Source organism: Moschus berezovskii, chromosome 25, assembly GCF_049115385.1.
Source record: "Moschus berezovskii isolate FMDL1 chromosome 25, NW_MosBer_1.0, whole genome shotgun sequence".
Classification (NCBI taxonomy): Eukaryota; Metazoa; Chordata; class Mammalia; order Artiodactyla; family Moschidae; genus Moschus; species Moschus berezovskii.
Genome location: NC_142484.1, coordinates 21265275 through 21288053, shown reverse-complemented (window position 1 = coordinate 21288053; position 22779 = coordinate 21265275). Strand labels below are relative to the sequence as shown.

At 41.2% G+C, this 22779-nt stretch overlaps 1 protein-coding gene across 1 annotated transcript; it reads left to right on the top strand.

The window, feature by feature from the left end:
- Positions 1 to 2985: 2985 nt before the first annotated feature.
- Positions 2986 to 4005, top strand: LOC129548348 (olfactory receptor 8A1-like). Its single transcript, XM_055414886.2, has one exon. The coding sequence runs from the start codon at positions 3046 to 3048 to the stop codon at positions 4003 to 4005; it is 960 nt and encodes a 319-aa protein (XP_055270861.2). The 5' UTR covers positions 2986 to 3045.
- The last annotated feature ends 18774 nt before the right edge of the window (positions 4006 to 22779 follow it).

The window sequence follows — 22779 nt, the reverse complement described above, 5'->3', positions numbered from 1 at the left end:
TGGCCACCTCATGCGACGAGTTGACTCACTGGAAAAGACTCTGATGCTGGGAAAGGTTGGGGGCGGGAGGAGAAGGGAACGACAGAGAATGAGATGGCTGGATGGCATCACGGACTCTGTGGACATGAGTTTGAGTGAACTCCGGGAGTTGGTGATGGACAGGGAGACCTGGCGTGCTGTGATTCATGGGGTCGCAGAGAGTCGGACACGACTGAGCAACTGAACTGGACTGATACCAAGATTCCTTCCAGGAAGTCTTAGGCATCTACATATTATTAACATCAGCTAAAAATCTTCTCTGTACATATTAGATTGACTCTAAAGATGGACAAACAGTAAATAGTAATCTAGAAATCAACAACATAGAAACAGAAAAATGATGAAGCAACATGAGAGACAGTGAATATTCTAGAGTATATACTTGATGTGAGGAGAAAAATGAACAAGATCATCTGACAAACAGGGACACCAAGATTTAAAAATAAACAAAGAAAGGGATAAGAGAAGATGTACACACCCCATTCAAATAATGTTGCTCTTGATGTAAGTTGTACTGTATTCTGTTTCTACTTCCACCTATTTCTAAGCCTGGTCCAACCTGAATTTTTCCTGAGTCCTTTCAAAACAGTGTAGAGCAATCTCAAACTCTTCCTCAGGAGCTTTATTTAATGCGGTATAAACTGCTTTCCATTCCAAAATTTCAAGCTACAAAGGCATTCTGGTTAAAATAAGCACAAAACTTAAAAATAAAATCCTTTACTGCCTTTAGTTGAATTTTGCCATGTGCCCAGAAACATCAGTTCAGTTCAGTCCCTCAGTTGTGTGAGACTCTTTGCGACCCCATTGACCATAGCACACCAGCTGTCCATCACCAACTCCCAGGGCTTGCTCAAACTCATGTCCATTGAGTTGGTGATGCCATCCAACCATCTCATCCTCTATTGTCCCCTTCTCCTCCCACCTTCAATCTTACCAGCATCAGGATCTTCTAAAATGAATCAGTTCTTCTCAGGTGGCCAAAGTTTTGGAGTTTCAGCTTCAGCATCTGTCCTTCCAATGAATATTCAGGACTGATTTCCTTTAGGATGGACTGGTTGGATCTCCTTGCCATCCAAGGGACTCTCAAGAGTCTTCTCCAACACTGCAGTTGAAATGCATCAATTCTTTGGCGCTTAGATTTCTCTAGAGTCCAAATCTCATGTCTGTACATGACTACTAGAAAAATCATAGCTTTGACTAGATGGACCTTTGTTGGCAAATAATGTCTCTGCTTTTTAGTATGCTGTCTAGATTGGTCATAGCTTTTCTTCCAAGGAACGTCTTTTAATTTCATGGCTGCAGTCACCATCTACAGTGATTCTGGAGCCCAAAAAACTAAAGTCTGTCACCGTTACCATTGTTTCCCCATCTATTTGCCATGAAGTGATGGGACTGGATGCCATGATCTTAGTTTTCTGAACGTTGAGTTTTAAGCCAGCTTTTCACTCTCTTCTTTCACTTCATCAAGAAGCTCTTTAGTTCTTCACTTCATCTGCATATCTGAGGTTATTGATATTTCTCCCGGAAATCTTGATTCCAGCTTGTGCTTCTTCCAGCCCAATGTTCCTCATGTTGTACTCTGCATATAAGTTAAATAAGCAGGCTGACAATACCCAGCCTTGACATACTCCTTTCCCAATTTGGAACCAGTCTGTTTTTCCACGTCCGTTTCTAACTGTTGCTTCTTGACCTGCATACAGATTTCTCAGGAGGCAGGTCAGGGGGTCTGGGATTCCCATCTCTTGAAGAATTTTCCACAGTTTGTTGTGATCGACACAGTCAAAGGCTTTGGCACAGTCAATAAAGCAAAAATAGATGTTTTTTCTGGAATTCTCTTGATTTTCCGATGATCCAGTGGATGTTGGCAATTTGATCTCTGGTTCCTCTGCCTTTTTGAAATCCAGCTTGAACATCTGGAAGTTCATGGTTCACATACTGTTGAAGTTTGGCTTGGAGAATGTCGAGCATTACTTTGCTAGCATGTGAGATGAGTGTAATTGTGCGGTAGTTTGACCATACTTTGGCATTGCCTTTCAGAAATATAGTACCCAATAACCAGAAAATCCCAGTAAATTAGAATTAATGTAAGTAGAAACCTGACATCATTTTTTTAAATCTCACCAGGTGATATTTATGTGTAACCAGAACTAAGAATAACTGGCCTAAAACCTCAGGATCAGTGAAAAATTTTGACAAATTCCAGATGCCTAATGAAAATGTACATTTGTATAGCAACAGAATATTTGGAAAATATTGAGTTGGCAAATAGTTTGTTTGGGTTTTCCACAACATCTTACAGAAAACCCTGAACAAACTTTTTAGCCAACCCAATATTTCATGTATATTATTCCATTATATTTTTAACTTTGAAAATTGATATTGTAATTCCATATAATTCTCAAATGTGGAAACTGATTTGTCATTCAGTAATTGGAAAGGCTCTATCATCCCACACAATCTGGATTTGAGATAAGGTGACCTCGTGCTTTCATTTCATGGGGAGTATTCTGGGATTGCAGAGATGATAAGGGACTTTTTCTTTCTAGAGTAAAATTCAACTCTGGACTCATAAATAAAACACACTTGTAGTTACCTCCAAGGTACTTTGGAAAGGTTCTATAGGGACCCCTATTTTCTCCAACTTCATATTCTTCAAACCATGCCATAATTGTAGGAATCCTAGAAAACATTAGAAGAAATGAAGAGACAAACAATTAGAAAAAAATGAGTTCAAGATCACTCACTCAGGAACATAAAAGGATACCTACCCACACCAGAAAGGCTTATATATGGTTATTTCTAAGTATCTTCAGGGGCTGCTGCACCAATGCTCAGCATCCTTAAATAAAGTGACTTGATACAGTGAAGTCTGTCAGCCCTCTATGTCCTGGATCCACAGCTGATTGAATCCTGGGATGTATAACTGCTTGACACTGAGGGCTGACTGTATATACGTTTTCATAAGCTCTTATTTCTTTTTTCCACAGAGCTCCCAGCCAGAGGAGGATGGCTGCACAAAACCACTCCACAGTGACAGAGTTCATTCTTGGAGGTTTAATAAATCAGAAAGAGCTCCAACTACCCTTCTTCTTCCTCTTCCTTGGGATCTACTCAGTCACCATGATAGGGAACCTGGGTGTGGTAACACTGATTTGTCTAAACACTCAGCTTCATACACCCATGTACTACTTTCTCAGCAGTCTGTCACTATTAGATCTCTGCTACTCCTCTGTCATTACCCCTGAGATGCTGGTGAACTTTGTGTCAGAGACGAACACCATCTCCTATGCAGGGTGCATGGCCCAGCTTTACTTGTTCATTGTGTTTGTCATTGCTGAGAGTTACATGCTGACAGTGATGGCCTATGACCGCTATGTTGCCATCTGCAGACCTCTGCTTTATAATGTCATCATGTCTCATGGAGTCTGCTCCCTCCTGGTGGCTGGGGTCTATACCATGGGGCTCATTGGCTCAACCATAGAAACTGGCCTCATGTTAAAACTATCCTATTGTGAGCACCTCATCAGCTACTACTTCTGTGATATTGTCCCACTCATGAAGCTCTCCTGCTCCAGCACCTATCATATTGAACTAACAACTTTCTGTTTGGCTGGATTTAACATCATAGTCACCAGCTTAACCATCTTTGTTTCCTATGCTTTTATTCTCTCCAGCATCCTCCGTATCCACTCCACAGAGGGAAGGTCCAAAGCCTTCAGTACATGCAGCTCCCATCTTGCAGCTGTGGGATTGTTTTATGGATCTACCACATTCTTGTACTTAAAACCCCCCACAGGCAGTTCCCTGGCCCAGGAGAATGTGGTCTCCCTGTTCTACACCACAGGGATACCCATGTTGAACCCCCTAATCTACAGCTTGAGAAATAAGGAAGTGAAGGCTGCCACGCAGAAAACACTAAGGAGAAAACTCTTTGGGTACAAATGTCATTATTCTTTTTCAGGTTGAAAACTGGTAGAGAAATATAGGGGAGAAGTCCTGTAAAAATTTACATACATATAATGGAAGAAAAACCACTTGTCAATATGATTTATTGAAAGTATTTGCTAATTTTTTCCTATTCCCTTTCTCCCTCTCACATCTCTCATGTCTTACTCTGCTTGAATCTTTCTGGTTTCAAGTGGTGTTTTGTTTTGTTTTGTTAAGGATCAGTTATTTGGTTGGTTGGTTTATTTATGCTTTGCCCTCTGGTAAACATGTATCTTGATTATAGTGTAAGTTTAGAACATCTAGCAATGCGTTCCATACTGTTCATGGGGTTCTCATGACAAGAATACTGGAGTGACTTGCCATTCCTTTCTCCAGTGGACCACGTTTTGTCAGAGAGCTATCCATTGATTTTTCCCTGACTAGCCCTTGAGAGTACACAGACAAATAGAGATGAATTCAGAAGTCATAAGAAATAGCAAATAGTTTCTTTTTCACCCAGATTTATCCCACTTTTCTCTTTTATTATACTTTTATTGTGTCCTTATACCTGCCACAATTATTGTTTTCCTAAAATGTCCTTCCCCTGAAATTTTATTTCCCCTCCTTTTCCTCTGTAGAGGCAAAACTTTGATAGACAGTCTTTTGCTGCAAAGCTTAATATGACAGTTAATACATAGACAAAGTAACCAAGTACCCTTGACCCATGTGTCTGATCTCCATTTCAGCCATGATTATTTAAATGGTTCCTTCATCCAGTTATTACTATCACCACCAGGATAATCACTGAATTATCACCATCACATCTCATATTCATGAATGCTAGGCCAACATCTAAGTGTTTGATGGAATTAGTTCATTTCTCAGATGAGGAAGCTTTAAGTAATCTCAGATAACATAGCTGCTAAACAATTAACACTGAGATTCACACTGATAGATCATCATCCCCCCTCTCGTGGCCAACAGTATCTCTGCATATCCTGCTATTCTTAGCATAATTATAAACTTCCAGTGTCTAACTTTTCCTTCCATTATCTTCCCACAGTTTCCAGACATCCAAGGAATATTAGACATCCTTATAGTCTTTTCTCCACACTAAATAACATTCTGCAATTTCCACCTATATGACTCAGTAAACCAGTTGACCTGGTACAAAATGTCTTACACCATTTGACTGAAACAGTGAGTTAGAGAATTAGTTGCTTTGCACTACAGATATTTGAGGACATTCTTTTCATTATCATTCATAATTTTATTAATAATATGAAGCTAATTATCAGTCCTTTGTTACTTTAATTATTTTAGATACAGTATTTCATAACTTGATGCAGAAAAATGAACAATTCTAAATTTCTTTTTTTTTTTTTTATTTTATTGGAGGCAAATTACCTTACATTAATATATTGGTTAGTTTTGCCATACATTGACATGAATCCGCCCCGGGTGTACATGTGCTCTCCCTCCCGAACCCCCCTCCCACCTCCCTCCTCCCCATATCCTCCCTCCATGTCATCCCCGTGCACCAGCCCCAAGCATCCTGTATCATGCGTCGAACCTGGACTGGTCACTTATGATAATATACATGCTACAATGCCGTTAAAGAATTTAATACAGGAAACTAAATGTTCAGATTTTTTTCTTGCTATTTTTAATAGGTTTTTTTTTAGAAAAGTCTTAAGTGCACAGCAGAAGTGAGCAGATGGCATGTATTTCCCATATATTCTCTGCCCACCACTCAAGCACACTCTCCTACATTGACAACATCCCCCATGCAAGTGGTACAGTTGTCACAATTCATGAACCTACACTGACACTTCATCATCACCCAATGTCCATAATACATATAGAGTCAGTATTGTCATTTTATAGGTTTGGACAAATGTATAATAACACATATCCATTATTTCCATGACCATTATAGTATTATACAGTGTAGTTTCACTATCCTAATACTCCTCTCTGCTCTACCTACCCAATATTTTCTCCCCCAGAACTCTGGCCACCACTGAACTCCCTACTGATCCATAGTTTAGCCCTTGCAAAACTGTGACAAAGTTGGTTTCTTTCACTTAGTAATATGGATTTAAGTTTTCTCTATGTCTTTTCATGCCTTAATAGTTCTTTTCTCTTTAGCACTGAATACTGTCTGGATTTATCACAGTTTATTCATCCATTTCTCACCTGAAGTCTATCTTGGTTATTTCCAAGTTGGGGCAATAATGAATACAGATGCTATAAACACCTCTGTGTGGGTTTCCTGTGGACATAGATTTCATCTTTTTTATAAATATACCAAGAACCATAGTTTCTGAATTGAGTATTATAACAGCATGTTTAGCTTTGTAAGAAATTGCCAAACTGTCTTCCAAAGTGGTTATTCAGTTCAGTTAAGTTGCTCATTCGTGTCTGATTCTTTGCGACCCCTGAACCTCAGCATGCCAGGCCTCCCTGTCCATCACCAACTCCTGGAGTTCACTCAAACTCATGTCCATCGAGTCAGTGATGCCATCCAGCCATCTCATTCTCTGTCGTCCCCTTCTCCTCCCGCCCTCAATCTTTCCCAGCATCAGAGTCTTTTCCAATGAGTCAGCTCTTCACATCAGGTGGCCAAAGTATTGGAGCTTCAGCTTCAACATCACTCCTTCCAATGAACACCCAGGACCGATCTCTTTTAGGATGGACTGGTTGGATCTCCTTGCAGTCCAAGGGACTCTCAAGAGTCTTCTCCAACACCACAGTTCAAAAACATCAATTCTTTGGCGCTCAGCTTTCTTCACAGTTAAACTCTCACATTCATACATGACCACTGGAAAAACCATAGCCTTGACTAGACAGACCTTTGTTGGCAAAATAATGTCTCTAATTTTTAATATAATGTCTAGGTTGGTCATAACTTTCCTTCCAAGGAGTAAGCATCTTTTAATTACATGACTGCAATCACCATCTGCAGTGATGCTGGAGCCAAAAAAATAAAGTCAGCCCCTGTTTTCACTGTTCCCCCATCTATTTGTCATGAAGTGAGGGGACCTGATGCCATGATCTTAGTTTTCTGAACGTTGAGCTTTAAGACAACTTTTTCACTCTCCTCTTTCATTTCATCAAGAGGCTGTTTAGTTCTTCTTCACTTTCCGCCATAAGGGTGGTGTCATCTGCATATCTGAGGTGATTGATATTTCTCCCGACAATCTTGATTCCAGCTTGTGCTTCCTCCAGCCCAGCATTTCTCATGAGGTACTCTGCATATAAGTTAAATAAGCAGGGTGACAATATACAGCCTTGACGTACTTTTCCTATTTGGAACCAGTCTGTTGTTCCATGTCCAGTTCTAACTGTTGCTTCCTGACCTGCATACAGATTTCTCAAGAGGCAGGTCAGATGGTCTGGTATGTCCATCTCTTTCAGAATTTTCCAGTTTATTGTGATCCACACAGTCAAAGGCTTTGGCATAGTCAATGAAGCAGAAATAGATGTTTTCCTGGAACTCTCTTATTTTTTCGGTGATTCAGCAGATGTTGGCAATTTGACCTCTGGTTCCTCTGCCTTTTCTAAAACCAGTTTGAACATCTGGAAGTTCACAGTTTATATATTGCTGAAGCCTGACTTGGAGAATTTTAAGCATTACTTTACTAAAGTGTGAAATGAGTATAATTGTGCAGTAGTTTGAGCATTCTTTGGCATTGCCTTTCTTTGGGATTGGAATGAAAACTGACCTTTTCCAGTCCCGTGGCCACTGTTGAGTTTTCCGAACTTGCTGGCATATTGAGTGCAGCACTTCCACAGCATCATCTTTCAGGATTTGAAATAGCTCAACTGGAATTCCATCACCTCCACTAGCTTTGTTCATAGTGATGCTTCCTAAGGCCCACTCGACTTCACATTCAAGGATGTCTGGCTCTAGGTGAGTGATCACACCATCGTGATTATCTGGGTCATGAAGATCTTTTTTGTACAGTTCTTCTGTGTATTCTTGCCACCTCTTCTTAATATCTTCTGCTTCTGTTAGGTCCCTACCATTTCTGTCCTGTATTGAGCCCATTTTTGCATGAAATGTTCCGTTGGTATCTCTAATTTTCTTGAAGAGATCTCTAGTCTTTCCCAATCTATTGTTTTCCTCTATTTCTTTGCACTGATTGCTGAAAAAGGCTTTCTTATCTCTCCCTGCTATTCTTTGGAACTCTGCATTCAAATGGGTATATCTTTCCTTTTCTCCTTTGCTTTTCTCTTCCCTTATATTCACAGCTATTTGTAAGGCCTCCTGAGACAGCCATTTTGCTTTTTTGTGTTTCTTTTTCTTGGGGATGATCTTGAGTCCTGTCTCCTGTACAAAGTCAGGAACCTCCATCCATAGTTCTTCAGGTTCTCTATCAGATCTAGTCCCTCAAATCTATTTCTGACTTCCTCTGTATAGTCATAAGGATTTGATTTAGGTCATACCAGAATGGTCTAGTGGTTTTCTCCACTTCTTCAATTTCAGTCTGAATTTGGCAGTAAGGAGTTCATGATCTGGGCCACAGTCAGCTCCCGGTCTTGTTTTTGCTGACTATATAGAGCTTCTCCATCTTTGGCTGCAAAGAATATAATCAATCTGATTTCGGTGTCGACCATCTGGTGATGTCCATGTGTAGAATGTTCTCTTGTGTTGTTGGAAGAGAGTGTGTGCTATGACCAATGTGTTCTCTTGCAGAACTCTATTAGCCTTTGCCCTGCTTCATTCTGTACTCCAAGGCCAAATTTGCCTGTTACTCTAGGTTATACCATTTTCCATTCCCACCAGCAATGAATAAGTGTTCCTGTTACTCTGCATTCTTGCCAGCACATGGTGTTTTCAGTGTTCTTGATTTTGGTCATTCTAATGGGTATGTAATGGTGTCTCATTATTGCTTTAATTTGCAGTTTACTGATGATGAGTGATATGGGGCATCATTTCATATACTTGTTTGCAACCTGTATATCTTCTTATTTTATTTCCTTTTTATGGAAGAATAATTGCTTTACAGAATTTTCTTGTTTTCTGTCAAACCTCAACATGAATCAACCATAGGTATACATATATCCCCTCCCTTTTGAACCTCCCTCCCGTCTCCCTCTCCCCCAATCCCTCTAGGTTTTTACAGAGCCCTTGTTTGAGTTTCCTGAGCCATACAGCAAATTCCCATTGGTTATCTATGGTGTTGGAGAAGACTCTTGAGAGTCCCTTGTACTGCAAGGAGATCCAACTAGTCCATTCTAAAGGATATCAATCCTGGGTGTTCATTGGAAGGACTGATGCTGAAGCTGAAACTCCAATACTTTGGCCACCTCATGAGACGAGTTGACTCACTGGAAAAGACTCTGATGCTGGGAAAGGTTGGGGGGCAGGAGGAGAAGGAGACGACAGAGGATGAGATGGCTGGATGGCATCACCGACTCTGTGGACATGAGTTTGAGTGAACTCCGGGAGTTGGTGATGGACAGGGAGGCCTGGCATGCTGTGATTCATGGGGTTGCAGAGAGTCGGACACGACTGAGTGACTGAACTGAACTGAACTGAACTGAATGTAACTTTCCTTTTTTTTTTTTTAGGTAATTAATTTATTTTTTATTGGAGGCAAATTATTTTACAATATTATATTGGTTGGTTTTGCCATACATTGATATGAATTTGCCCCGGGTTTACATAAGTTCCCCCTCCTGAACCCCCCTCCCACCTCCCTCCTCCCTTTATCCTCCCTCTGGGTCATCCCCGCATGCCAGCCCCGAGCATCCTATAACATGCACTGACCCTGAACTAGTGATTCGTTTCACATATGACAACATACGTGTTTCAATGCCATTCTCCCAAATCATCCCACCCTCACCCTCTCCCATAGAGTCCCAAAGACTGTTCTATACATCTGTGTCTCTTTTGCTGTCTCGTATACAGGGTTATCATTTGCATCTTTCTAAATTCCATATATATGTGTTAGTATACTGTATTGGCGTTTTTCTTTCTGGCTTACTTCACTCTGTATAATAGGCTCCAGTTTCATCCACCTCATTAGAACTGATTCAAATGTATTCTTTTTAATGGCTGAATAATACTCCATTGTGTATATGTACCAAAGCTTTCTTATCCATTCGTCTGCAGATGGACATCTAGGTTGCTTCCATGTCCTGACTATTATAAACAGTGCTGCAATGAACATTGGAGTACATGTGTCTCTTTCAATTCTGGTTTCCTCGGTGTGTATGCCCAGGAGTGTGATTGCTGGATCATATGGCAGTTCTATTTCCAGTTTTTTGAGTAATCTCCACACTGTTCTCCATAGTGGCTGTACTAGTTTGCATTCCCACCAACAGTGTAAGAGGGTTCCTTTCTCTCCACATCCTCTCCAGCATTTATTGCATGTAGACTTTTGGATAGCAGCCATTCTGACTGGTGTGAAATGGTATCTCATTGTGGTTTTGATCTGCATCTCTCTGATTATGACGGATGTTGAGCATTTTTTCATGTGTTTGTTAGCCATCTGTATGTTTTCTTTGGAGAAATGTCTGATTAGTTCTTTGGCTCATTTTTTGATTGGGTCATTTATTTTTCTGGAATTGAGCTGCAGGAGCTGCTTGTATAATTTGGAGATTAATCCTTTATCAGTTGCTTCATTTGCTATTATTTTCTCTCATTCTGAAGGCTGTATTTTCACCTTACTTATAGTTTCCTTTGCTGTGCAGAAGCTTTTGATTTTAATTAGGTCCCATTTGTTTATTTCTGCTTTTATTTCCAATATTCTGGGAGGTGGGTCATGGAGGATCCTGCTGTGATTTATGTCGGAGAGTGTTTTGCCTACGTTCTCCTCTAGGAGTTTTATAGTTTCTGGTCTTACATTTAGCTCTCTAATCCATTTTGAGTTTATTTTGGTGTATGGTGTTAGGAAGTGTTCTAGTTTCATTCTTTTACAAGTGGCTGACCAGTTTTCCCAGCACCACTTGTTAAAGAGACTGTCTTTTCTCCATTTTATATTCTTGCCTCCTTTGTCAAAGATGAGGTGTCCATAGATGCGTGGATTTATCTCTGGGCTTTCTATTTTGTTCCATTGATCTATATTTCTGTCTTTATGCCAGTACCATACTGTCTTGATGACTGTGGCTTTGTAGTAGAGCTTGAAGTCCGGCAGGTTAATTCCCCCAGTTCCATTTTTGTTCCTCAAGATTGCTTTGGCTATTCGAGGTTTTTTGTATTTCCATACAAATTGTGAGATTGTTTGTTCTAGTTCTGTGAAAAATATCTTTGGTAGCTTGATAGGGATTGCATTGAATGTATAAATTACTTTGGGTAGCATACTCATTTTTACAATATTTATTCTTCCAATCCATGAACATGGTATATTTCTCCATCTATTAGTGTCCTCTTTGATTGCTTTCAGTAGTGTTTTATAGTTTTCTATGTACAAGTCTTTTGTTTCCTTAGGTAGATATATTCCTAAGTATTTAATTCTTTTCATTGCAACAGTGAATGGAATAGTTTCCTTAATTTCTCTTTCTATTTTCTCATTATTAGTGTATAGGAATGCAAGGGATTTCTGTGTGTTGATTTTATATCCTGCAACGTTACTGTAATCATTGATTAGCTCTAGTAGTTTTCTGGTAGAGTCTCTAGGGTTTTCTGTGTAGAGGATCGTGTCATCAGCGAACAGTGAAAGTTTTACTTCTTCTTTTCCAATTTGGATTCCTTTTATGTCTTTTTCTGCTCTGATTGCTGTAGCCAAAACTTCCAGAACTATGTTGAATAGTAGTGGTGAGAGTGGGCACCCTTGTCTTGTTCCTGACTTTAGGGGAAATGCTTTTAGTTTTTCACCATTGAGGATAATGTTTGCTGTGGGTTTGTCATATATAGCTTTTATTATGTTGAGGTATGTCCCTTCTATTCCCACTTTCTGGAGGGTTTTTATCATAAATGGATGTTGAATTTTGTCGAAGGCTTTCTCTGCATCTATTGAGATAATCATATGATTTTTATTTTTCAGTTTGTTAATGTGGTGTATTACGCTGACTGATTTGCGGATATTGAAGAATCCTTGCATTCCTGGGATAAAGCCCACTTGGTCATGATGTATGATCTTCTTAATATGCTGTTGGATTCTGATTGCTAGAATTTTGTTAAGGATTTTTGCATCTATGTTCATCAGTGATATTGGCCTGTAGTTTTCTTTTTTTGTGGGATCTTTACCAGGTTTTGGGATTAGGGTGATGGTGGCCTCATAGAATGAGTTTGGAAGTTTCCCTTCCTCAGCAATTTTCTGGAAGAGTTTGAGTAGAATAGGTGTTAGCTCTTCTCTAAATTTTTGGTAGAATTCAGCTGTGAAGCCGTCTGGACCTGGGCTTTTGTTTGCTGGGAGATTTTTTATTTCAGTTTCAATTTCCGTGCTTGTGATGGGTCTGTTCAGATTTTTTATTTCTTCCTGGTTCAGTTTTGGAAAGTTGTACTTTTCTAGGAATTTGTCCATTTCTTCCAGGTTATTCATTTTATTGCCATATAATTCCTGATAGTATTCTCTAATAATCCTTTGTATTTCTGTGTTGTCAGTTGTGATCTCTCCATTTTCATTTCTAATTTTATTGATTTGGTTCTTCTCCCTTTGTTTCTTGATAAGTCTGGCTAGTGGTTTGTCAATTTTATTTACCTTCTCAAAGAACCAACTTTTGGCTTTGTTGATTTTTGCTATAGTCTCTTTTGTTTCTTTTGCATTTATCTTTTGCATTTAATTTTTACAATTTCTTTCCTTCTACTGACCCTGGGGTTCTTCATTTCTTCCTTTTCTAGTTGCTTTAGATGTAGAGTTAGGTTATTTAGTTGACTTTTTTCTTGTTTCTTGAGGTGTGCCTGTATTGCTATGAACTTCCCCCTTAGCACTGCTTTTACAGTGTCCCAGAGGTTTTGGGTTGTTGTGTTTTCATTTTCATTCATTTCTATGCATATTTTGATTTCTCTTTTGATTTCTTCTATGATTTGTTCGTTGTTCAGCAGCGTGTTGTTCAGCCTCCATATGTTGGCATGTTTAATAGTTTTTCTCCCATAATTGAGATCTAATTTTACTGCATTGTGGTCAGAAAAGATGCATGGAATGATTTCAACTTTTTTGAATTTACCAAGGCTAGATTTATGGCCCAGGATGTGATCTATCCTGGAAAAGGTTCCATGTGCACTTGAGAAAAAGGTGAAATTCATTGTTTTGGGGTGAAATGTCCTATAGATATCAATTAGGTCTAACTGGTCTATTGTATCATTTAAAGTTTGTGTTTCCTTGTTAATCTTCTGTTTAGTTGATCTATCCATAGATGTAAGTGGGGTATTAAAATCTCCCACTATTATTGCATTATTGTTAATTTCCCCTTTCATACTTGTTAGTAATTGTCTTACATATTGCGGTGCTCCTATGTTGGGTGCATAAATATTTATAATTGTTATATCTTCATCTTGGATTTATCCTTTGATCATTATGTAGTTTCCTTCTTTGTCTCTTTTCACAGCCTTTGTTTTAAGTCTATTTTATCTGATATGAGTATTGCTACTCCTGCTTTCTTTTGGTCTCTATTTGCATGGAATATCTTTTTCCAGCCCTTCACTTTCAGTCTGTACGTGTCCCTCGTTTTGAGGTGGGTCTCTTGCAGACAACATATATGGGGGTCTTGTTTTTGTATCCATTCAGCCAGCCTTTGTCTTTTGGTTGGGGCATTCAACCCATTTACGTTTAAGGTAATTATTGATAAGTACGATCCCGTAGCCATTTTCTTTATTGCTTTGGGTTTGAGTTGATACACCCTTTCTGTGTTTCCTGTCTAGAAAAGATCCTTTAGCATTTGTTGGAGAGCTGGTTTGGTAATGCTGAATTCTCTCAGCTTTTGCTTGTCTGTAAAGCTTTTGATTTCTCCTTCATATTTGAATGAGATCCTTGCTGGTACAGTAGTCTGGGCTGTAGGTTATTTTCTTTCATCACTTTAAGTATGTCTTGCCATTCCCTCCTGGCCTGAAGAGTTTCTGTTGAAAGATCAGCTGTTATCCTTATGGGAATCCCCTTGTGTGTTATTTGCTGTTTTTCCCTTGCTGCTTTTAATATTTGTTCTTTGTGTTTGATCTTTGTTAATTTGATTAATATGTGTCTAGGAGTATTTCGCCTTGGGTTTATCCTGTTGGGGACTCTCTGGGTTTCTTGGACTTGGGTGATTATTTCTTTCCCTATTTTAGGGAAGTTTTCAACTATTATCTCCTCAAGTATTCTTTCATGGTCTTTCTTTTTGTCTTCTTCTTCTGGGATTCCTATGATTCGAATGTTGGAGTGTTTAACATTGTCCCAGAGGTCTCTAATATTGTTCTCATTTCTTTTAATTTGTTTTTCTTTTTTCCTCTCTGTTTCATTTATTTCTACAATTCTATCTTCTAGCTCTCTTATCCTGTCTTCTGCCTCTGTTATTCTACTGTTTGTTCCCTCCAGAGTGTTTCTGATCTCATCTATTGTATTATTCATTGTATATTGACTCTTTTTTATTTCCTCTAAGTCCTTATTAAACCTTTCTTCCATCTTCTCAATCCTTTTCTCCAGGTTATTTATCTGTAACTCCATTTTGCTTTCAAGATTTTGAATCATTTTCACCACCAAAATTCGAAATTCTTTTTCATGTAGATTCCCTATATCTTTCTCTTTTGTTTGTGTTGGTGGGCATTTATCTTGTTCCTTTACTTGCTGGGTATTTCTCTGCTTCTTCATCTTGCTTATAATGCTTTGCTTGGTGGCCTTTCCCTCTTCTGGTCGTTTGTGGAGTTCTCTTTATTATGTAGTTTCCTTGCTGTGTGTGGGGTTGGACAGGTGACTTGTCAAGGTTCCCTGGTTATGGAATCCTGTGTCGGTGTTCTGGTGGGTGGAGCTGGATTTCTTCTCTCTGGAGTGCAATGAAGTGTCCAGTAATGAGTTATGAGATGTCAGTGGGTTTGGAGTGACTTTGGGCAGCCTGTATATTGAAGCTCAGGGCTAGTTTCCTGTGTTACTGGAGAATTTGCGTGGTATGTCTTGCTCTGGAACTTGTTGACCCTTGGGTTTAGCGTTGGTATGGAGACGTTTGATGAGCTCCTATCGATTAATGTTCCCTGGAGTCAAGACTTCTCTGGTGTTCTCAGGATTCGGGCTTAAGCCTCTTGCCTCTGGTTTTTGGTCTTATTCTTGGAGTAGTCTCTAGACGTCTCTATCTGTCATTTCCAAGGTGGTTCCCTCTGTTTTAGCTTCTGTCTGCTGGTCTCTTCAGTGTCTAATTTCCGCCCTGATACTAGGGGGTGGGTGGACACTTTTTAAGGCTCAGTTGTTCAGTCCTGTTCTGGGAGGGGAGGAACGCTGCAGTCGAATATCTCTGGCGTCTGTGGGGAGTGCTCGCAGCGTCTTGGCCACATTGGGTTTGCCCTCACTCACAGCACGTATGCTGTCCCAGTCTATACTGCACAGGCTCTAGGTTGCTCTGCCGGGAGCTGTCCGAGGCCGGCACCGGGTTGTATGCACTTCCCAGGTCTGAGCGGCTCAAGTTCAGGTTCTCAGGTACTCCACAAAGGCGCAGACTTGGTTGGGCCTGCGTTTTGTGCCTTCCCCGGTCCGAGCAGCTCAGGGGACCAGGTGTTTGGCGAGCACGGTCTCTGCGACTTATCGCCTCCCCAGTCCCCGCCACTCAGTTTTCTGGGTGTACAACCGGTGCACCTTCTCAGGGGGATATCGACCGGCCCGAGCCCAAGAAGTCCTGATTAGCAACAAGCCTGTCTGCAGTTTGTATCGAATGCCTTTCTGGGGCCGCGGTTGCCCGCTCCGGCTCTGGCTGCGCTCCCTGCCTGTCTCGGCGGGGGATGGGGGATGGGCCGACCGCAGCCGGCTCGCTCTGCTCAGTCCTTTATTCTGTGAGCGGGACTGGCTGAGTCATAGGTTAGAGCTTTCCGCCTTTTCGTGGGGAAGCTATCCCACAGTCTGCTTTGCTCTCCCCAGTTCTCTCAAATTGTTCTTGCGGCATTCAAGCCCAGTCCTCTCTCTAAGCAGATCAGCCGGCTCCTCCCTGCCCAGCCCCCGCTTGCTAATGGCGTATGCAGGCGTCTGCGCTGCTTCTCCGCTGGGAGTTACCGTTTGGTGGGTAATCTGTGGGTTTTAAAAAAATCTTAAAAAAAAAAAGAGGGTTTTGTGGCCCTCTGAGCTTCCAAGTCTCGCCACAGATTCGCCAGTGAGAATGTTTCCTGGTGTTTGGAAACTTCTCTCTTTTTAAAGCCTCCCTTCCCGGGACGGAGCTCCATCCTTACTTCTTTTGTCTCGCTTTTTATCTTTTATGTTTTTTCCTACCTCCTTTCGAAGACAATGGGCTGTTTTTCTGGGTGCCTGACGTCCTCTGCCAGCATTCAGAAGTTGTTTTGTGGACTTTACTCGCGTTCAAATGTTCTTTTGATGAATTTGTGAGGGAGAGAGTGGTCTCGCCATCCTATTCCTCCACCATCTTGTTCCTTTTTTCCATACTGTGAATGTAACTTTCCATGTTACTCTTTCCATCCATCTCACCCTCTGCTCCCCTCTCCCCATGTCCATAAGTCTATTCTCTCTGTCTCTTTCTCTATTGTACCCTGTAAATACATTCTCCGTACCATTTTCTAAATTCTGTATATATGTATTAGAAGTCTTTCTGACTTACTTCACTCTGTATAATAGGTTTTAGGTTCATCCACTTCACTAGAACAGACTCAAAGATGTTCCTTTTTTGACTGAGTAATATTCCATTGTGTATATGTACAACTTCTTTATCCATTCATCTGTCGATGGACATCTATATTGCTTCCATGTTCTAGCTATTGTAAATAGTGCTGCAATGAACAATGGGATACATGTGTCTTTTTCAATTTTGGTTTCCTCAGGGTATATGCCTAGGAGTGTTATTGCTTGGTCATATGGTGGTTTTGTTCCTAGTTTTTTAAAGAATATCATCTTCCATAGTGGATTCTTGTCGGAGAACCTCTCTCCCTGACAGAGAAGCCTTGCAGACCACAGTCTACAGGGTTGCAAAGAGTCAGACATGACCAAAGCAACCCTGCATGCATAGACACAAGACTTTTTTGCCTGTGACAGCTCTGCCCCAGTGAAAGTTGAGTGTGAACGTGGCACAGCTGCTTGGCTTTCAGGGGCCCTAGTGACGCCAAGTGTGCAGGGACAGAGTGCCTGCCCTGCAGGGGTTATGGCCCTATTAGGGTCTTTTAGAGCCTCTTGTAGCTGGAAATCAGAAGGCCTCTTTGGCTAGTCTTTCTCTGTAGTTCCACCCTCATGCACTTAAAGGGTTCCCTTCCCTGGGATCTTTCTCTGTTGTTTGGCATGTCAGACACATACAGGGGACCCCCTAACTGGGGTCCTACTCTGTAGATCGGTGCATCAGGCACTTAAAGGAGCACCCTGGGTGGGGTCCTACTCTGAAGTTCAGTGCCTCAGGCATTTGATGGGCAAGTCTCTCTATTGTTCAGTTGCCAATGCTGGCGTGTGGGGGAAGAGAGGCTATGGTGATGGCTCCACCCCTTACATGTGACTCAGCAATATTGCCTTGCTTCCATAACTGCCTGGCTTTCCTCCACAGGCATTTCCCACCACAATTTCCTCCCTCACATCCCATCAATTCGTCTCTCTGCAGTCAACAGCACCTCTCGCCCTGGGATTGCTCCACACGCCCTAAACTCCAGATCCCAGCCGCTGCACCTTCCAGAGGACCAGCGTGCCTGTCCAGGGTGTGTATGGCTGCATCAAGGACTGTCTGATTCTCATTCCGTTTAGGCTGCAACAGATCAGCTGTTTCACTCTCAGCCTTAAATGTTTCTCCTCTGACTCGGACAATGGCCCCAATGTGGGGATTGGACCCCTGCTTCAGTTCCCCCACCCACTGAGGGCAGGTCCAGTCTTACTAACACTCCTGTCTTTCATCCTACTGAGTTTTGCATGGTTCTATATATTCTTTCCACTGGTCAGGTACTCCTGTCTGCTGTCAAACGGTGTTCTGCATGCACTTCTGTGTCTGAAGGTGTATTCCTGATATGTCCATGGAGAGAGATGTACTCCATGTCCAGCTACTCCTCCACCATCTTGATCTCCTTCTGTATTTCTTTGATGATATATCTTCCAAGGTCTGAGAGATGAGCATTGCCATGGTTCCAGGGAATGGCAGGATGGACAGGTAGAACACAAGAGTATTTTTAGGACAGTGAAACAACTTTGTGTGTCACTATAAATGTTCATATGTATATATATCACTATACATTTGTCAAAATGGACAATACCAAGAGTGCCCTGATGTAATCTATGGACTTGGGTGACAATGATGTATCAGTGTGGGTTCATAAATTATAACAAATGTGCAACTCTGATGGAGGATGCTGATAATGGGAGAGGCTATGCATATGAGGAGGCAAGAGATATGTGGGCAATCTCTGTACGTTCAGTTCAATTTTGCTTTGAGCCAAAAACTGCTGCAAAGAAAACTAATGTCTTTTTTGAAAATGGTTTTTTTATTCACAATTTCCAAGAGAAGAAAGCGTGCCATACCATGAGAGCTAAACACAGAAGCACAGGATTTGTCAGGAAGCAAAAAGAGAGGAGGTAACTGGACAAGAGACTTTATTGTGGTTTCCACATGGAATAATGAACAGGGCAGACTAAGCAGGTTTAGGATTGGCTAGTTTGAATGATTTCGACTGGTTCTGGAACACAAGGGCTGTCCCAGTTGTCTAGAAACTGAATTTGGCTTAACTAGGGCAGATGGATAGTGGTCCAGAGTTTGAGAGCACAATAAACAGGGTTGTTGGGTGTATGGGTCCAGCAGTGGTTGGTTTGCGTTTGAAGTTACACTCATAAATGAAGGAATTCATCACAACTAAGCCTGCTTCATCGGAGAAAGCAATGGCAAGCCACTCCAGTACTATTGCCTAGAAAATCCCATGGATGGAGGAGCCTGGTAGGCTGCAGTCCGTGGGGTCGCTGGGGGTTGGACACGACTGAGCGACTTCACTTTCCCTTTTCACTTTCACACATTGGAGAAGGAAATGGCAACCCACTCCAGTGTTCTTGCCTGGAGAATCCCAGGGACGGGGGAGCCTGGTGGGCTTCCGTCTATGGGGTCGCACAGAGTCGGACACGACTGAAGTGACTTAGCAGTAGCAAGCCTGATTCATAAGAAATGCTAAAAAGCGTTCTTCAAGCTGATGTTCAGTTCAGGTCAGTCGCTCAGTCATGTCCAACTCTTTGCAACCCCATGAACCCAGCTGATGAAAATGCACTAATTAATAACATGAAAATGTTTGAAAATACACAAGGTAATTGTAAATGTAAGTATATAATCAAACTCGGAATACTATTATGATATGGTGGTATCCAAGCCACTAAATTCTAGTATAAAGGTTAAAGGACAAAATTTTTAAAATAGCTTTAGCCACAATATTGTGTTAATGGATTATTGTTGTTCTGTCTGTAAGTATTGTCTGACTCTTTACAACCCAATGGACTGCAACGTGCCAGGTTTCCCTGTCCTTAATTATCTCCCTGAGTTTGTTCAAGTTCATGTCCATTGAGTCAATGATGCTAATAACCATCTCATCCTCTGTCACTCCTTTCTCCTTTCGCCTTCAATCTTTCCCAGCATCAGGGTCTTTTCCATTGAGTCAGCTCTTCGCGTCAGGTGGCCAAAGTATTGGAGTTTCAGCTTCAGCATTAATCCTTCCAACGAATATTCAGGGTTGATTTCCTTTAGGATTCATTGGTTTGATCTCCTTGCAGCCAAAGGGATTCTCAAGAGTCTCCTCCAGCACCACAGTTTGAAAGCATCAGTTCTTCAGCACTCTGCCTTCTTTATGGTCCAACTCTCACAAGCATACATGACTACTGGGAAAACCATAGCTTTGATCATATGGACCTTTGTCAGCAAGTTGATGTCTCTGCTTTTTAATATGTTGTCTAGGTTTGTCATAGCTTTCCTTCCAAGAAGCAAGCATCTTTCAATTTCATGTTACTGATGTACAATATGCTAATGGATGTACAATATGAAAAGAACTAAGCTGTAACAGCAGGGGAGAGAGTGAAAGGGTAAAGTTTTTCTACACAATTGAACTTAAGTTGCTGTCAGCATAAAATAGACTGTTATTATCTATAAAACGTTTTATGCATGCCTCATGTAACCGAAAGCAAAAAACCTAAGAGATATACAAAAGAGAAAGAGAAGGAGCCAAAGTACACCAATATGGAAAATCATTCAAAATGGAAAGCAGCCAGAGAGGAGAAAAGGTACAAAAGAGCTACAAAATAGCCAGAAAACAATAAGATACCATTAGTAAGTTGTTACCTATCAACTATTACTCTTAATGTAAATGAATTAAATTCCCCTATCAAAAGGCATAGAGTAACTGGATGGATTAAAAAAAAACTCAACTCTATGATTACTATAAGAGACATGTTCACTGACACACATGGAGTCAAAGTGAAAGGAAGGGAAAGCATACTTTATGCAAGTGAAAAACAAAAGAGCAATGTTGCTGCTGCTAAGTCGCTTCAGTCATGTCCGACTCTGTGCGACACCAGAGACGGCAGTCCACCAGGCTCCCCCATCCCTGGGATTCTTCAGGCAAGAACACTGGAGTGGGTTGCCATTTCCTTCTCCAATGCATGAAAGGGAAAAGGGAAAGTGAAGTCGTTCAGTCGTGTCCGACTCTCAGCGACCCCATGGACTGTAGCCCACCAGGCTCCTCCGTCCACGGGATTTTCCAGGCAAGAGTACTAGAGTGGGGTGCCATTGCGCTATACTTATATCTGACGAAGTAGACATCAAATTTAAAATGATCACAAGGGACAGAAAATTGTCATTATATAATGACAAGGGGATAATTCATCAAGGGAATATAATAACCATAAATTATATGCACTAAATATCCAAGCATCTAAATATATTAATCAGATACTAACAGAAGCAGAAGATATTAAGAAGAGGTGGCAAGAATACACAGAAGAATTGTACAAAAAAGATCTTCATGACCAAGATAGTCACGATAACATGATCACTGACCTAGAGCCAGACATCTTGGAATGTGAAGTCAAGTGGGCCTTGGAAAGCATCACTACGAACAAAGCTAGTGGAGGTGATGGAATTCCAGTTGAGCTATTTCAAATCCTGAAAGATGATGCTGTGAAAGTGCTGCACTCAATATGCCAGCAAATTTGGAAAACTCAGCAGTGGCCACAGGACTGGAAAATGTCAGTCTTCATTCCAATCCCAAAGAAAGGCAATGACAAAGAATGTTCAAACTACCACACAATTGCACTCATCTCACACGCTAGTAAAGTAATGCTCAAAATTCTCCAAGCCAGGCCTCAGCAATATGTGAACTGTGAACTCCCAGATGTTCAAGCAGGTTTTAGAAAAGGCAGAGGCACCAGAGATCAAATTGCCAACATCCGCTGGATCATGGAGAAAGCAAGAGAGTTCCAGAAAAACATCTATTTCTGCTTCATTGACTATGACAAAGCCTTTGACTGTGTGGATCACAATAAACTGTGGAACATTCTGAAAGAGATGGGAATCCCAGACCACCTGACCTGCCTCTTGAGAAACCTGTATGCAGGTCAGGAAGCAACAGTCAGAATTGTACATGGAACAACAGACTGGTTCCAAATAGGAAAAGGAGTACGTCAAGGCTGTATATTATCACCTTGCTTATTTAACTTATATGCAGAGTACATCATGAGGAACGCTGGGCTGGAAGAAGCACAAGCTGGAATCAAGATTGTCGGGAGAAATATCAATAACCTCAGATATGCAGATGACACCATCCTTATGGCAGAAAGTGAAGAGGAACTCAAAAGCCTCTTGATGAAAGTGAAAGAGGAGAGTGAAAAGGTTGGCTTGAAGCTCAACATTCAGAAAACAAAGATCCTGGCATCTGGTCCCATCACTTCATGGGAAATAGATGGAAAAACAGTGGAAACAGTGTCAGACTTTATTTTTAGGGGCTCCAAAATCACTGCAGCTGCTGATTGCAGCCATGAAATTAAAAGATGCTTACTCCTTGGAAGGAAAGTTATGACCAACTTAGGTGGCATATTAAAAAGCAGAGACATTACTTTGCCAACAAAGGTCCATCTAGTCAAGGCTATGGTTTTTCCCATGGTCATGTATGGATGTGAGAGTTGGACTGTGAAGAAAGCTGATCACCGAAGAATTGATGCTTTTGAACTGTGGTGTTGGAGAAGACTCTTGAGAGTCCCTTGGACTGCAAGGAGATCCAACCAGTCCACTCTAAAGGAGATCAATCCTGGGTGTTCATTGGAAGGACTGATGCTAAAGCTGAAATTCCAATACTTTGGCCACCTCATGCGACGAGTTGACTCACTGGAAAAGACTCTGATGCTGGGAAAGGTTGGGGGCGGGAGGAGAAGGGGACGACAGAGAATGAGATGGCTGGATGGCATCACCGACTCTGTGGACATGAGTTTGAGTGAACTCCGGGAGTTGGTAATGGACAGGGAGGCGTGGCGTGCTGTGATTCATGGGGTCGTGGAGAGTCGGACACAACTGAGCGACTGAACTGAACTGAACTGAACTGAATAGATCTGAAGGGAGACACAACAATACAAAAAAAATACATGGTTATGACACTCCACTGCCAATAATGGATAGATCACCCAGACAAAAAAGTACAAAGGAAATGTCAAACTTGAACTATGCTTTAGACTAAATTGTCCTAACAGACATCTACAGAATATACCATCCCACAGCAGTGGAATACTTGTCAAATGCACACAGAACTTTTTC